Source organism: Meleagris gallopavo, chromosome 11 (assembly GCF_905368555.1).
Source record: "Meleagris gallopavo chromosome 11, MGAL_WU_HG_1.1, whole genome shotgun sequence".
Lineage (NCBI taxonomy): Eukaryota > Metazoa > Chordata > Aves > Galliformes > Phasianidae > Meleagris > Meleagris gallopavo.
This window is the reverse complement of record NC_139414.1, coordinates 12,466,465-12,482,011: the sequence shown is the minus strand read 5'-3', so window position 1 is coordinate 12,482,011 and position 15,547 is coordinate 12,466,465. Positions and strand designations below refer to the sequence as shown.

Below are 15,547 nucleotides of genomic sequence, written 5' to 3'. Positions count from 1 at the left end.
AAAATATTGTGTGCTTGCTAGGTGAGAACAGAGAAACTAGCAAGACACAGAGTCCATCATATTCTATACATATACTCTGCCTTTCAAAGTAGCCTTAAGAGTAAAATTGACAGAAATGCTGAACCTCTTTGATGAGTAGTTTCCAAATAGGGATCACTGGAACATCAATAGTGTTTGGCCCACATATCACTCTCCTGTATGGGATAAAGATACATTATTTACAGGTAAAGTGGTGACTATAGCTCAAAAAGCTGCAGCTGCTGATAGTCCCAAAGGCTCGTATTGATCCCAATTTAAAATCTGTGAGAATCTTTCTCCAAGAAAAAAAAGTTTAAAAAATATCCTTTACAGTGCTTATGTCAGAAAAGATAGATTTACCAGTGAAATCAACTCAAACCAAGAACCAAGAAACGTAACACAGCCAGTTCAATACAAGCTCAATACAACTACATGGAGTCCTACTGGGGAAGCTCACATACAACTTATCTACACCATCCCCTGAAGCCTTTCTGCTACTCCAAGCAAGAACAGCTCAGTCAGTTGCAAAGCATAGTTATTTCTTAATTGAGAAGAGTAATGGTGATGAACACACAAAGGGATTTTAAAACCTTGACAAGGAACGAACAACATTCTAGCATTTTTAATTCAATTTTTCAAGCATGGCCACTTCATCTAAAATTCTGTTCATATTAATGTATGCAAAAGAAGCTCAGGAAAAGAGCACCAAGAACAATGAATTTTAATCTCTTTGAAATCCACATGCTGAATACTCAGAGTGTTTTAAAATACATACCTGAGATTCTGTTCATTGCAGGTAAGACCAGAACCAAATTTGGCGTGTATTGCTGAACAAGTGTGGTGGTCTTCTAGGGCTCTAAAATACAAATAGTTTTTTCCTCAGGACATTAGTCCCAAAATGTTTGACTTCCTCAGCGTCTTGTGTAATCATTGTATGGAACTCACCCAACTTTCTGGAACTGCTTTGCATAGATATTCCAGACATAGCGGATTTTTTGTACTTGTATACTTTTCACCTGCAAAATAAAGCAGAGGCAGCAAGAGCTGCAGAACAGCAAACAACAGTTCTCACAGGCCTGCTCAGAAATTCCAATGGATGAGAATGGCTCTTCCAGGATGGCTTCTGAGCCACTGCTAATGCTTAGCCCTTGCAGAGCTGTTATCTGTGAGGAACGCATGCTGTCATTTAGGACATGCAAAGGAGAATGTCCTGCCCTGTGCAATAATAATGAAGCCTGTTAAAGATAATGGTGTTTCATAGCAGCTGGAAGAAGGCAATGCACCTACGCACACAAGAAAGCAGCTTTAGAAGACTCTCCCTATCCAGTGAATTAAGACAATGAAATTTATAGTGAACTCATACCCTGATACAAAATGGAGATATAACCAGTCATTAATCTAACAAGAGGTCTGTAGCTAGGTGCGCGCAAAGGAGTTCCAATATTTGAAATGCTAAAAGCCAGACTGGGAAATGAGAGAGACAACTTGCTGCAGGAGTACACACTACTCTGTGGAATTAAGTATCTTAAAAGGCAATAAGGTTTTATAAACAACATGTAAGTAAAGGCTTTTGAATTGTTAGTGAAATATTAAACTGTTTGCTCTTTGCTTCTTGAAATCTGTTCTTTCCTACCTAGATGTTTTGACTCATGTGAGTGTTGCTCAAAGGGTCTATTATTTAGGGGATATATTGTTTTGTTTTGTTTTTTTCTATGTTGCTAATTCGATCCTCTGAAGAATGTTACAAATCAGTTCTCACTTTCATACTGTGCCAGCTGATTAAACTAGCTGGCATTAAAATTTCATATGTACGTTAAGATATGCCCACACAAAACAGCAAAAAAGGCAATAGCTTTGCTCAGCTGAACTTACGTTTATAATGAAAATTTCTCATGAAATAAGTTACTATAGATACAAAAATAAATGCTAACAAGTTAGAAATCTATTTCTTGGAAGGGCATACAGCTCTTTTATGGGCTACCAAGATCTAGTGTCTATACGCTATCTGCTACTTGTTCTGAAACTGAGTTAATTGTGTTTACTGAAACCATGAGGGATCACATGATCTGCTTGGATCTATTAATCTTCTACTTTCTTCCACTGCCTCACTGGCATCTCCAAGCTCTGGAACTGTAAGAGGTCAGGATACATTTTTGCAAGAACAATGGACAGATCAAGACCAGACTCGAACAAATACACACTAAAGCACAAATCGATGCAGCAGCAGGTCTCTTAGCTAAGTATGGCTCACAGCTCACTTCCACTCCACAATGCCTGGTTGAGATTTGCTACATCTCCCAAATGCTGCAGGCAGTAGTTGACTTACCTGTAAACTTGGCTTCATTAAGGCTTTGTTGAAGATTGAATCTTCCTCAGCAATGCTTGGATAATCCAATCTACTTCTGATAATTCCAGACACAGAGATCCATGTCACATGCTTACGTGAATAAATCCGAAATTCATCCTAAACAAATATAAAAGCAGCACAATTTCCCTCAAGATCAGATCAAACTCATTATCACTATAAAGTGAATGATTACTGTAGGCTTTTCTAGAGAATTGCTCAACTTTTTTTAAAGAACTATCCAACAGCATCCTTCCAGCACCTGTAATTGTCAGATAAATCAGCAGAATGGGAGCAGAACCACAGTCCTGTCAAAATGCAAGTACTACAAAGTAATTCACTGAGCAGAGGTCTGTTGCTTGACTGATAAGGATGGAATGTGAACATTTAGGTCATGATCAATGAACAGGCAAATAGTATGGGACAATCTGAGATGCAGTGATCATACTGTGAAGAAAAGGTCAAAAAGCATGTAGTTGTGCAGGATGGATGTTTAACACTTTTCATAGTCATTCCTGTGTTAACATTTCATTGGAACAAATGTTCCAGTAGCACCATGACACTCTTACCTTAGACAAGATTTTGCCACAAACTCAGCTCATGCTCTTGCTATTTTTTAATGAAGTTCAACATTGGAACTGCCTGATAACCAGCACTGGTATTTCAGTCTTAGAGATCTGAACAACTGCTGTAAAAAGCACCAGCATGTTAAGTCTCAAATCTGAACACCAAACCACATGCATTAAAGCTAGCTATACGACTGACTTATATAGCATATTCAGTATGTAAGAAGTTGGGCAGATGGAGAAAGCTGATTACCTCAGCTAGCCAGGTTCTGGAAACTAAGTTGTTACACTGACAACAGAAATGTAAGATTCTGTACCAAATATGCATCTTTTTTAATAATTTAAGGGTTCAGAAGAAGATCTTTAAGAATGTTAACATATCTTAATTATTTGTGCACTTCTCTCCTTACACCCATATTTTGAGTTAAATATCATTTATTTTCTGATATTTATCTTCAATTTAAATTTCAGAATTAGTATTCACTGGGATGTAGACTGAGATGGGAAGCAATCAATAACACGGGTGCTCATTATTTAAATTAAAGTGAGACAAACTTCAATAACAAAAGTGAGTTAATAAGCTCTTGAATTGCCATTGCAGAAATGATGATAAATTATGAATGAAGGTTTTATGTAAGGCACAAGAGAACTCTCAGGATCAAGCTGACAAGATTGCTTGTATTGTCATTAGCGGTAGCCATCATATTTGAGAACTAACATAATCATAAAGAACGTAGGGAAAAGTACCTGTTGTTTTCAAGTAAAGAACACAAGAAAGAAATTTGCAATTGCAAATGCCCAGAGCATATTTTCAGAGAGCTTACTGATAAGAAGAATTTACAATATGATTCAATTCTTGTTTAATTACACAAAGGATCATTTTAAAACCCATTTATCTGAAAAGTGCTTGGCATAGCAAATCCATTTTAAATGACACATGAGAGTGGGTAATTAAAATTGCAAACCAAACTGAAGATTAAAAAGCGAGATTAAACCTAATATGCTTCTTTAAAAAAAAATAATAATAAAATAAAAAAAGGTTTTTAAAATCTCCCCCCCTGGCATATTAGATTGCAGTTTAAACATAAAATATGCAACAGGCAGATCTGTGATTTCCAAAGCCCCAGCATTCTAGCTGCAAACTGTTATGCTCCTTTAAGAAGGTAGCTCAGACACAATGGTGGCACAGTTTGTAATAGCATATGTCATTATTCAGGAATCTGTAAAGCAAAAAAAAAATCAAACTTCTGGAAATAAACAAACCCTGCCAGCTTCTGGAGTATTCAGGCTCATCTAGGATTCAAAATCAAGTTTCAATTTGCTTCTTTCAGTTTTGCAGTAGTTTCCACGAAATGAAATCAAGGTATGTTGCAGAGCTTCAGCGCAGTCCTCAACAAGTAGAAGAGCTACCAGCCAAATGGAACAGCCCTGAAAGCATTCTCTGCAGGATTATCATCTTAATGGACATGGAGAAAGATTGATGCTTTGAGAACGCATTTGCAGTGTAGAAAACACAGGGATGGTGGAAGGGAGCAGGAAGACTTGAGTGCAAAGAATGCAGGCATGAGATCACAGATATTACAGATTTTTCACCACAATCTTTCAGTTCATTGCCTGATCAGCTGTTAACCTTCATTCCAATCATCATCTTACATATAGTTTGTGTAATGGTTGAGAGTTCTGTAACTCAGTTATAGCAAATATAAGATATTACTGCAATACATCAGCAACATGAGATTTCAGCTTACTGGATTCATTCCAGTTAACTCACCTTCCAATTAACTACATACTAGGGACTAATTTAAGGATTAAAGTAGGCACCTACTGTTGTTCTAAGCAACACAACGTCTGCTTCTTCCAAGCTGCAGGGGACACAGTTTGCCCACACATCCCATTCTGGTTTCCAGTAGAACAGCAGCAGGAGAGCCCCACAGGACAAGATGTACCCAGCAATGCACAGAGCCTTCCGGCAGCCCTGGGTTTTGTAGCCAAAAATTTCCTGCACATCAAAGACAAGGAAGGAATCATTCTTACACCTGGAACAATATAGGTTCCCATCATCCACTGTTCTTCCATAGATACTGTTTGGTATGATAATGTGGGGAAAAAAAAAAAAAAACACAAAACCACAAAGTTGTAGAACTTTCATTTTCCTTCTTTATAGTACACGACCAGAAAATAATTTTGCTTTTTGTACAGTTTGCATCCACCCACACAAAATCTGTATTCCTGTAGTCTGTCCGAACTTCTGATATACCTTTATTTAGTTGTGATTCTTTGGATGAAAAAGTAAGAATGATTTGAAATGATACCAAAATATAAAGGTCCTAACATTTAGGCCTTGAGACAGGAAGCCAAGCTTGCTTGCTCAGCTTTTCTTAAGGACTCTGGGTGAGACCTGCTGGAGCTGCATTGTAAAACTTGGCACTGTATTTGTAGGGCTGTTACCACCTTCCACAACAGCTTCACTGTGGGGATTTGGGACTTTGCCAATATGCTACTGTCCTAACATCCCAAAATAATAATAACTGTTATTAGGAACAGCTAATGAACACTTGCACAATGCTTTACATGTTCAGAGGGCAAAAGGAAGCTACTCTCTGTAGCTATATGAGTAGGTATCATCATTCCTTTATAAAGCTGGGGAAATTGTAACAATGAGGCAAGGTGACCTGCCCAAAACTTCAAAGGGATGACTGTCAGCATTATAGTTTAAGAATTGCCAGGTCATGGTACCATGGCCAAATTCTCTCTCTGTGGTGCTATCAGAGGTTGGGTAAAGGTGAAACAAAGTGTACAAAGTGACTTTACAGAGCAGACCGAGTCCTGATCTAAGTGAAAGATAGAATAGCTGCAATTACATCAGATGACCAAGGGAATTTGCTAACGTAAGGGTTAAGATTCCTCAATCTCCTTCTTAGTATATCTGCAGCAATTGTGCAACCTGCTTCTCAAGATCAGATATCTGCAGCTACAGATATTGCAAGATCTATTCGCAAGGGGAGAAGAAAAGATAATGTAATTGGAAGGATGAGTAATACATAATTCCTGGTTCTGTGCTGGTGCCTTTGCTTACTATGCGAAACGCAGGCCCTACCCAGTGCTTCCGCTCACTGCAACAACCTGTCTGCACTCTGTCATTCCCCAGAAGATGGACTCCATTCACCGAGGTGGTCTCCATAGGGCTTCTAAACAGAAGAAAATGGCAACTGTGGAAAAAAGTATGGCAGGCTATGCAAGCAAGTGGCTTGCATTGTGCAGGACCTGTTTATACCGCCTTGAGATGCACATGCTCAGCATTTTTCAGAGGTTTCTATAGTCTCATATAGAGCAGCATATAAGGCACTCTGCTGCAGATAGAAGGAAGTTCATGTGGGCCAGCAGATAGGCAACACTGTTTTAAGGCGCTTGGTACAGCAGTCATGTGCTATTAGTATTCACTAATTGCTCCAATAGACAGGTAAAAGGCTTTCCATGCACTTCTGTCTAGTTGTATTTTCAACAAAAAGGCTACAAAATTAGCGTCAACACCAGCATATAGAATAGTACATACAGTGATGCAAACTCACAGTTTGCAACAATTAGTTACTAGTAAGATGCGGATGCCTGTCTCCAGACATCACAGCCTGTCAGCAAGGAAAGAAACTCCCAAGTAGATAGAGATGCCTAAGGGAAGAACTGTTAAAAGAGCGTGCCTTCAGATTTCCTGCAGTAAATAGCTGGACCTGAAATAACTAGAATAATCTTTCCAAATTAGGATGGGCCTGTATATCAGGGTGGGGAAGAATGAGATTGCTGCCATGAGCATCTTGCTTCTGCGAGTGATTCATTCCTTTAATTTCCAGCCTTACACCCAAAGTCTGAGAGGTCAATAAAGCTGTAGATAGTACAATTAAAAAGGGTGAGGGTGGGCACCTAGTGTGTGATTGGCAGTCATTTGGGCTCATCTTCTGTTGGCAGTGTTCTTCTCTTCAGAAATGCCGAATGATTCCCCAAGCCTTACATGTCAAATTAACCAAGAGGTCCACCCACCAAAGCAATGTGTTTGGAGGGATAATGGTGTCCTCTTTCACAACGGGGTGAGTCATGTGGCAAAATGCATCCGTCCAATTTTTTGTATTTTTGAAACGAGGCTCTCTAGTTTATGCAAATCAACATCCAAAAGGGCTTAAATAAAAATACACTGCAAACAATTAATCCCTGTACACTGCAGGGCATTCACAGAAGAGCAAGCAAACAGAAACAGTGAGCAAACAGAGCAAACAGAATCCATAGAGCTATGGCAGATTCTGTCTTTCTCTGCCTAGAGAAACAAGCATCTATACATCAAAATCTGAGTTCTATCTACACCTGTGTGTTTTCAGGCCTCTGTTTTCCCCTCAAACAAAACAAAACAAAACAGTTTAATCCTCTAGATCTCAAGATATTTTTCAAAATCAAGAAAGCATCAGTATTCCCTTGGAAATTAGGACACAGGAAGAGAAGGAAAATAGCTGGGGGAAAAAATGGCCTTGCTCTCAGGTCATCCAGTACTGACATCTTGCTGATTCTGACCAGGGAATTGCCTGACATAGATACTTTTAAGCTGTTTTGACATAGTGCACATTCTGCCCTAAGAACACTAGTGTTGGTTCAGGTTGGTTTGTTTCTTGATGAACATGACATTTCTGAATGTAGGTGTTCAGGAGCTCTACAAGAAGTGACCTGGGAAAGAATAAACAACAGATGTTAACTGCTGTTTCATATCTGGGTGAGCAGCTGAAAAATAAAGCCAAAGTAAAGCAAGGATTTTCCAAGGTTTGGAAGCGTCTGGAGCATGTTACCTGGGCCACGTCTTTCTGATGTAGAACTGAACAGGGAAACAAACCAAGCTCCAAACCTTACTTGTCCCAAAGCTCCCCTTTCAATGCTCTACTTTAGAATAAAACTTCCTGTTAGATTCAGCTGTTTTTCTGACTGTGCCTTCTGCAGGAAGAATTTAAGCGATGAATGATGGATTCATAAAAAATATTTAGTGGATAAATAATTCCTTGCTTAAAAAGAAACTGAATAAATAAAACCACTTCTCATTTATCAAGTAAGTCAATAAGGATTTGTTCTTCAGAAGAATTCTCAAACTATTCCCTTCTCAACCAAGAAAAAATGGTGAATATTTGACCCACAACACTGGTAATCATATTGTGTATGAAAAAGTGGCAACAGGCACATATATCATGAAAGTTTCTCAGCAAGTTTCTCTAGGCACGTGAATGTCTTAGAGTTATTAATGTTTGGAAAGCCTTCAAGCTTATTCAGGATTTGCTAGGTCAATACTGCAAAGATCTCCCAAGAAAATCTATGTCGGCTATGACAAACAGTGCTTCCTGGGCTGACAAAAACCCTGGTGTTGATGTCACCAATAAGAGCATATCTGTCAGCTTGGTTTTATGTTGGTAGGGAAGAAAATAACTTCTGTTGGCTTGTATTTCACTTCCTGCACAAGGAAGTTGTACTAATGTAGAGATGCTCACCTATGTAGACATGCAGAAATATATAGATTTGCACCTTCCCTACTCCATGGGCAGGTTGTTATGGCTTGATATATAACATGCAGTCAAATAACCTATGTTCATAACAGCACAAAACTTACAGGAGGTGAAAAACAAAACTAAGATTAGCTATCTGTAATACTCCAAAGTGTCTCTTGTTATTTCATAGGACATAGCACTGTCTACAAAAGATGCTGTACAGAGAACTCATCTCATCTCTGTGCCATAATTTTTAATTAATTCTAGTGTATTGTAAAACTGTTTCCCTGCCTGTTGACAATACCTTTCTCTTGGAACTCCTAACAGTCAGAAGAGTAACAAATAGAGAAGAGTTTCAACTTGTGAGTGAGGGGTATAGGGAGGGACAATGAATTACTGGACTGTCAGACCTGCTCAGTTGGCAGAAAACATGATTATTCAATGAAAGGCTCTTAGCTGCATTTACAATCATATAAAGACAGCTCTCAAGGGCTTATTACTCTAATATTCAGCAAGTCTGTTGCTTATGGTTAAAAGAAAAATTCCCTGTAACTGCAGAGTCATCTGCTCAGTAGAAATTAAATGCAAAAGCGAAACAAGTTCAAGCACCCTTTTCCTTGGTGAAAACATGGTTTGTAGCTACTAAAGAGAAAGAAATCTGAACAGTGGCTGTGAAATATCATAATTCTGGCAACCCAATCACCAGGTACTCTATTACTAATAACTTGTTGCTGTAGCAACAGATAATAGGATTAGACTTGAAAGACTGGTATAGATTCACAATGAATTTAATATCTGAATCTCATTCTTAGCAATTGGAACTTCTTTCATTAAAGGTTTGTTCCCATTCCCTCTGAAGCCAGGAGCAACATTCAAAGTTGTTCACTCAACAACATTCTCCTTCCTGGAAAAACTATAGTTCTGTAATTAGAAATCAAGTTTAATACAGGTTCCCAGGCCAAAATAGTGTTGCTAATTCAACAGGCTGCTTTAGCTAACAATTTATACAAACATAAGAAGGTTTTCAGGTTCTTTTTTTTAGTTCAAGAGAAGATCAAGATTCCCATCTCACCCAGATGGAGCTCACCCTAGACATTCAGCTGTTAAATGTTTAGGAACACTACTCTAGGGCAACCCTCAGGCTGGGACAAGGCCAGCACTGGCTAGTTTTACAATACTACATCAGTATTCTGTCAACTTCTTCTAAGATTCTGTGAAGTTATCTTCTGCTGGAGGTAAAAATCAATTACATCTAGTGGACATATCCAACTTAGTATTCTTTCAGTTAAAAAATAAATATATATATATATATACACACACATACATATATATCTCTTTATAACTGTATGTTTCTGCTATGGAGATACCAGCATTCATAATTAAATTACAGACTGTATCATTTTATTGCAGAACACGTGCCATCTGCTGCTTTGAGTTGAGAAAGACCTAGACAGAGATAAAACGACTCACCATTTCATTCTCCTCTCCCTGGTTAAGCAGTGCATAATGGTTCTTAGCAGGATTTTCCCCCATGAAATGACCTTCTGGAGACTTTCTACAGCACCCTCAGGACAAGTCTTCAGTGTTGCGTGGCTTGAATGTCCACATTGAGGAAGTGTTCTAAGTACACACCTTCTTTCTAACTCTGCTTTTGTTTGAAGAATGGAGCTCCTCCCTCTCTGTGGGGTAAACAGGTAACATTCATCCCTCCTCCTTTCATTCTGTTGTTGGGGTTTTGAGATTGAGGGGATACCTTGAAATAAAACTCACTCAAAGACACTGGGAGAAAGAAAAAATTAGATCTGTTAAGCATTTGTCAGAGCAGGAATCCTAGTCATAGCTCTGATAGTGCAGCAAGTGCTGCTGGCATGCGTATTTCAGGGGTGGGCAAGAGGTGAATATGTCTCCTCAAGAGATTATAGAATTACTGGGGACTAGGGAGCGTGTCCAAATGAGAAGGACAACAGACCTTGCTGTGGTTATACTCTTAGCAACCAGCCCTTCCAACTGTGATTCCTTCATGTTCCTTGGAGAAAATTCAAGTTCTGGCTCTAGTTTGTCCAGGTGGATTTATGTACTGACTATGTGTAAGGATCCACCTATGTAGGGTCTGTGATAACTATTTTTGTTAATTACTAAAAATATTGTCACAGAACATCTTCTGACCTTGCTATATAACTTTGGGGAAAGTAATTATAGTTATTTATTCACACTTCAGCAAAACTAGAGCTCCTCACTGATGTCAGAGAGCTGGGTGCAAATGATGCTGACCTCTTATACAGGGTCAAAATGAAGCTGGCAAAATAATAAAAAAAAAAATAAAAGAAACAAAAACAGCAATCAGGTTTTATCACTTCCTTTTTTCACTTCTCTGGGCTGAATTGTTTATTATTCCTGTGGTTCATTCTCATTGTCATTACTGTTTCCTTGTCCTTTGCTATTTTTTAAGAAGTTATACATCAAGCATCACAGGAATGAGGTCAGGAGAGGCAAACCTGTTCTTCCAGAAAATATGTTAAGGAAACTAAATTATTATTTCTAGAATGACTGAAACAGACCAGGATGTGCCAAGTTTGTTCCTGCTCATCTGCACTTCAATTCCATGTGGTATGCACTTGTATAAGCCACAAACATCTCAAGCACCATGAATGGTCATTGCCTGTTTCCTGCGATGGGCAGGGCTGGAAGACTCAGAAAAACTGAAAAGTCAGAAATGGTTGGAAGAGAAAAGAGGAAATGAAGGAGGTAGGCCAACCAACATAAGAAAAATTGCCCATTTCAGTTTGTTCTTCCGAGACTCGGCAACAAAAACTTCAGTTATTTCCTAAGAGTCAAAATTTTCCATTAAAAATTAGAAAGAATACAATATAGTCCATTTATGATAAATATATTTATAAAGTTCAGCACTATTTAAAATCTATAACAGACAGGAAACAACTGCAAAGGCATCTTTTCCAAAGCAGGCTGATGGTTTTGGGAAATGACTCATTATTTTGGGAGGTGATAGCAGTGGAAAATAAGAGTGCCACAAACAATTTTTCTGCCTGATCAGCTTTTGCTGCTTCATCAAATGTCAGTAAGATGTAGCATGTGTCACTGGACAGCCCTTCCATGGAGAAGAGAATATCAAGCAGATCACACCAAACCTGGAACTCCAGGGAAGAATCACAACTCACCCAATCTATTCATTGCTTATAGCCTGAGTCCAGCTTCTGTTGACATTTTCTACTCCTATATAACACCCTTATTTGGGAGATTTGCATCTTCATGACCAAAAATAAAGGAGGCGTAGATTAAAGAGTTAAAAAAATCATAATTTCCATAGACTGACAACCTGGCATAGCATTTCAGAAAAGCCTGTTAATCCAGAAGGAATGAAGATTGTGGAATTTGTCCATTTTCTTAAGGAGGACTTTTATCTGGAGAAAACGCAACTTCACCCCCTAACTCAGAACCTTCAGTTAAATGATGCCCTCTACTGTTCAAACTAAGCATTACAAGTCTGTTTATGCACATAAACTGTTACTTGGATTGGCTTCTACCGACAGTGTCACCATTCCTCTTAATAATTTGAAATTTGCTTTAAAAACAGATAAAAATCACACCTCCAGGGACAATGACTCCACCACCTCCCTGGGCAGCCGGTCCCAATGCATTATCATTAGATTTTTCCTAATAGCCAACCTGAAAGTGTTCTCTAAACATCGTCTACTCCAACCCCCCTTCTTCCCCCCCGGGCGATTAACAGCAGCCTGACCTATAACACGCCCCAAACTCCTCTTTATGTCCTGCTGTGGTTAGGATGCTGCATGATGCCCAGAGACAGCACAGAGAAGAAAGTGAAAGGAGTTGGGAGACACGGTGTGCAAGGAAGATGGACTTCGTGTTGTGCAACCTGAGAGAGGCTTTGAGAAGTCACGACAAGCACCGGCACTACCAGACTCCAGCGCCTGAGGTCTTTACACAGCGGCTTGGCACACGCCAATAATTGCATGAAGCGATCGTCTGCGGGCAGAGGAACAGCCCTGCCGATCCCTCTTGGTTCCTCTTTCACTTCCAGACATCCTGCCTGCGACCCAACAGCGGGCAGAAGGGCACTGAAAAAGGCCTCTCGCTTTTCAGCACCCAAGGCAGCGCCGCTATCTGATCCGTGCCCTTCTCCAGCATCACAGCTGTTTGAGCCCTTCCGGGAACGGAAGGCTCCCCACCGCCCCAGCAGCACAGCCCCATGCGCTGCACGCCTCGGCCGGGCTGTGAGCGGGGACTGGAATGGCCAGGAGCGCCTCGCAGCCGGCGCAGCCGGAACCTTTGGGAGGGGCGGAGTTTCCAGTCGGACCTCACAGCGCGGACCGGGGACCCGGAAGCGGAGCGGCCCGGCAGCCTGGCGGCGGCTCTCCCTGCCCTTGGCCGCGGCTGCGACGGAGGAGCTCTGTGCGGCCTTTCTTCCTTCTCCTCCTCCCCGGCACCTCCCGGCCTTTAGGATGTGGCGAACGAGGGCGGCGGCGGCTTGGTGAGCGGGCAGGGGGCAGGCCGGGAGCCGCAGCTGAGGGTTGGGTCCGGCCCCGGGCGGAGGGGTGCCGGCTTCCGAGCGCAGTGTAGCGCATGGTAGCGGCGGGCCTTTTTCCTCGTCCTCCCCAGTATATCTTTGAGTTGTGCAACACCAGCGTAGCCCAGTTGCGGGCCGGTAGTTGGGCGGGTTCTGTGGTACAGCTGTGTGTGTTCGTGTTTGGTTTGCAGTTGTTAACGCAGCTTTGCAGAGGTCACGGAATGGCTGGTTCGGCCGTGGTGTTTTGGTACCGTTTTAGTGTAACTGTGCCTCTCAGGGAAGATCTTGTGAGGTTTTTGTTTGTTTTTTGTTTCTTTTTTGAGTCAGTTTTCATCAGTCGTTTTCAACAGCGGGAAGGGAAAGCAAAACAGTAAATGGAACCTCAGTCGTAATGCTTGAGTTGTTGTTTTGACTGTAAGCTTCTATATACACACTGACAGCTTAAGCTGAGAGAGCTCTCAGCAGGCACTTGTTGTTGAAGCTGTTGCCTTATGGTTTGTGATAGAGCTAGTTTGGTCAGTGCAGAATGAGCGATAGAAAAGACAGTGTGTTCTAAAGGGGCCATCGCAGAGAGGGAAGTTATGTACCACTAAAAACGTTTTCAACCTGCTGAAGGCTGTTGATGGGAGAGGTTGCTGTAGTGTGCACTACTGCTTGGTCTCTGCTGAAAAACGTCAGTGTCTGTGTAATGGCAGCAATGGCACAAGAAAGCAAATAACGGTGCTGTTGTTGGCTTGCTTCACTAGCTTACCGCACCCTGATTAACGTCTGTCTTCAAAAGCAGTCACCATCAGCAAAGCCGTTTTTTGAGAGCTGAAAATATCATTGATTTTTAACTTTCCTTTCGAAGGCTCGATTTCTGTGTTAAAAGTGTTTTTATAGCCAAGTCTTCCACTTGTTTGGAGGTTAAGAGTGTGCTTGTGAGAGACAGTGCCATCTCTAGTACACAGCACATCTCAGAGGAAACATTTTATTTACTATAGAGTTTATTTTCCATTTCTGTGATTGACTTACATACTCTCTCTAGGATCCCTGAATATGAAATTGTGAAGGATTGCAGGATGAATAATTTATCTTCTCAGTGGTGTGAAACACTTTCTTCTTTGTAGTTTGCATCGTAAGTAAATGCATTGGAGAACATGGAGAACCCTGAAAAAAGCATCAAGGAACAAGTATTAATTTCCGGAATTGTAACTTCACTCAAATTTTGTATTCAGCAAATTGTTTAATATTAACTGTTCTGTTAGGATGGTGAAACTAAAAAGATACAGAAGAAATTACTTTTTCCAGAGCTGTTGTCATTTCCCTAAACCAGGAAAGCTACCTCAAAATGTTGAAGCGTGCAGATAGCATAAGTGAAGGTATTCCAACTTATCTGTGTATTTTAGTACTGGCAAGATTGATAAGTTTCTGTGTTTGAACTGTGCTTTTCATTCACATGAAAGTCTTCGTTGTCTATAAATCTGCCTTACTTTACGGAAGTCTTCAATAAGCACAGTGCAGACATGTCCAGAAGTAATCTTGTCTATGCATGACCTGAGAGAAAACAGTAATCCTGTAATGCTGTAGTCCTAGAACCATTGTGAATTAGAGGTAAGGAAACTGAAAGATTTCTTCAGATAAATCCTTCAGCTCCACAGGAGGATCAGCTTTGCCAAGAAAAAGGAAAATGCATTTTGTAGGAGATTTTTTTTGTCTGCCTGTTGTTTTTTGAAGTTTGAAAACCCTCTTCAAAATATACTCAAGTCTAACTTTTAGAAAACATTACAAGATAGGCCAAACTATAAAGCTTTCATTTATGTAGCAAGTTGATGGTAGTTTTCTGTGGACTCAGAGACTTGTTGCCCAACCTATGCCCAAACTGAGATGTTTTTCCCCTAATCTTCTGTGGAATTTAAATCCACTTAACAACAGAACTTATAAATGGTATTTAAGGTGTTTGTTTGTTTTTCAGTAATCACTGGAAATGCTGTACCAATGAATACTGTTCATAGCTTTTCTTTTCCTGGTAGCACAGCGATGGTAGCTGGACATCCAGAACGTTGCTCTAATTTATCCGTAACCAGCTAAAATGTAACATGAATTGCTTCTTAAAGAGGTTATTGTGTTAATGGTATGTTGAGGATATCTGTTACTTAAAGTCTTTCTTTCTTTCTTTTAGTGTCATCTGCAGGAGTCTAGCGAATAGCAACTATGGAATAAAAAGAAAATCACCACTTCAAAACTTGCACCTGGTTTCCCGAAGCATACATCATCCCTACCACCCAAGTTTGAAATTTCAGAGACGTCCATTGAGGATATCCCTTCAGCAGTTCTCTTCTCTTAATCGTCTTCCCCTACGCAAAACAAAACTTTTAAATGTAAAATATGGATACCAGTCCTACAGGAACTTTTGGCTAGCTAGACTGGCATCAAGGCTTCTCAAAATTCGCTATCTTATATTGGGGTCTGCTGTAGGTGGTGGTTACACAGCTAAGAAGGTATTTATCTTATGTGTTATTTTGTATGTCTATCTTTTGTACGTATTTACTTTTTGTTATTATTTGTTTCATAACAGTAGTTCTTG

At 40.1% G+C, this 15,547-nt stretch overlaps 2 protein-coding genes across 16 annotated transcripts in view; one reads left to right on the top strand and one right to left on the bottom strand.

The window, feature by feature from the left end:
• LOC100546606 (putative cation-transporting ATPase 13A4) overlaps positions 1-10,151 on the bottom strand; it is a 33,311-nt gene extending 23,160 nt beyond the window's left edge. For 5 of the 6 annotated variants that reach the window (XM_085233075.1, XM_085233076.1, XM_085233077.1 and 2 more), the window contains exons 1-6: positions 9,906-10,051; positions 4,754-4,927; positions 2,345-2,482; positions 964-1,034; positions 794-874; positions 125-194 (exon numbers count right to left, since the gene is read on the bottom strand). In XM_085233075.1, coding sequence (XP_085089201.1) covers positions 125-194; positions 794-874; positions 964-1,034; positions 2,345-2,482; positions 4,754-4,927; positions 9,906-9,968 — 597 coding nt within the window. In that variant the 5' untranslated portion in view covers positions 9,969-10,051. The other variant, XM_085233080.1, reaches the window with a different exon arrangement.
• Positions 10,007-15,547, top strand: part of OPA1 (OPA1 mitochondrial dynamin like GTPase) — a 52,615-nt gene continuing 47,074 nt past the window's right edge. For 2 of the 10 annotated variants that reach the window (XM_085233098.1, XM_085233097.1), the window contains exons 1-2: positions 12,278-12,945; positions 15,143-15,461. In XM_085233098.1, coding sequence (XP_085089224.1) covers positions 12,428-12,945; positions 15,143-15,461 — 837 coding nt within the window. In that variant the 5' untranslated portion in view covers positions 12,278-12,427. Of the gene's footprint in view, positions 10,130-12,275; positions 12,946-15,142; positions 15,462-15,547 lie in introns of those variants that run through there. The other 8 variants (XM_085233095.1, XM_085233096.1, XM_085233104.1 and 5 more) reach the window with 7 other exon arrangements.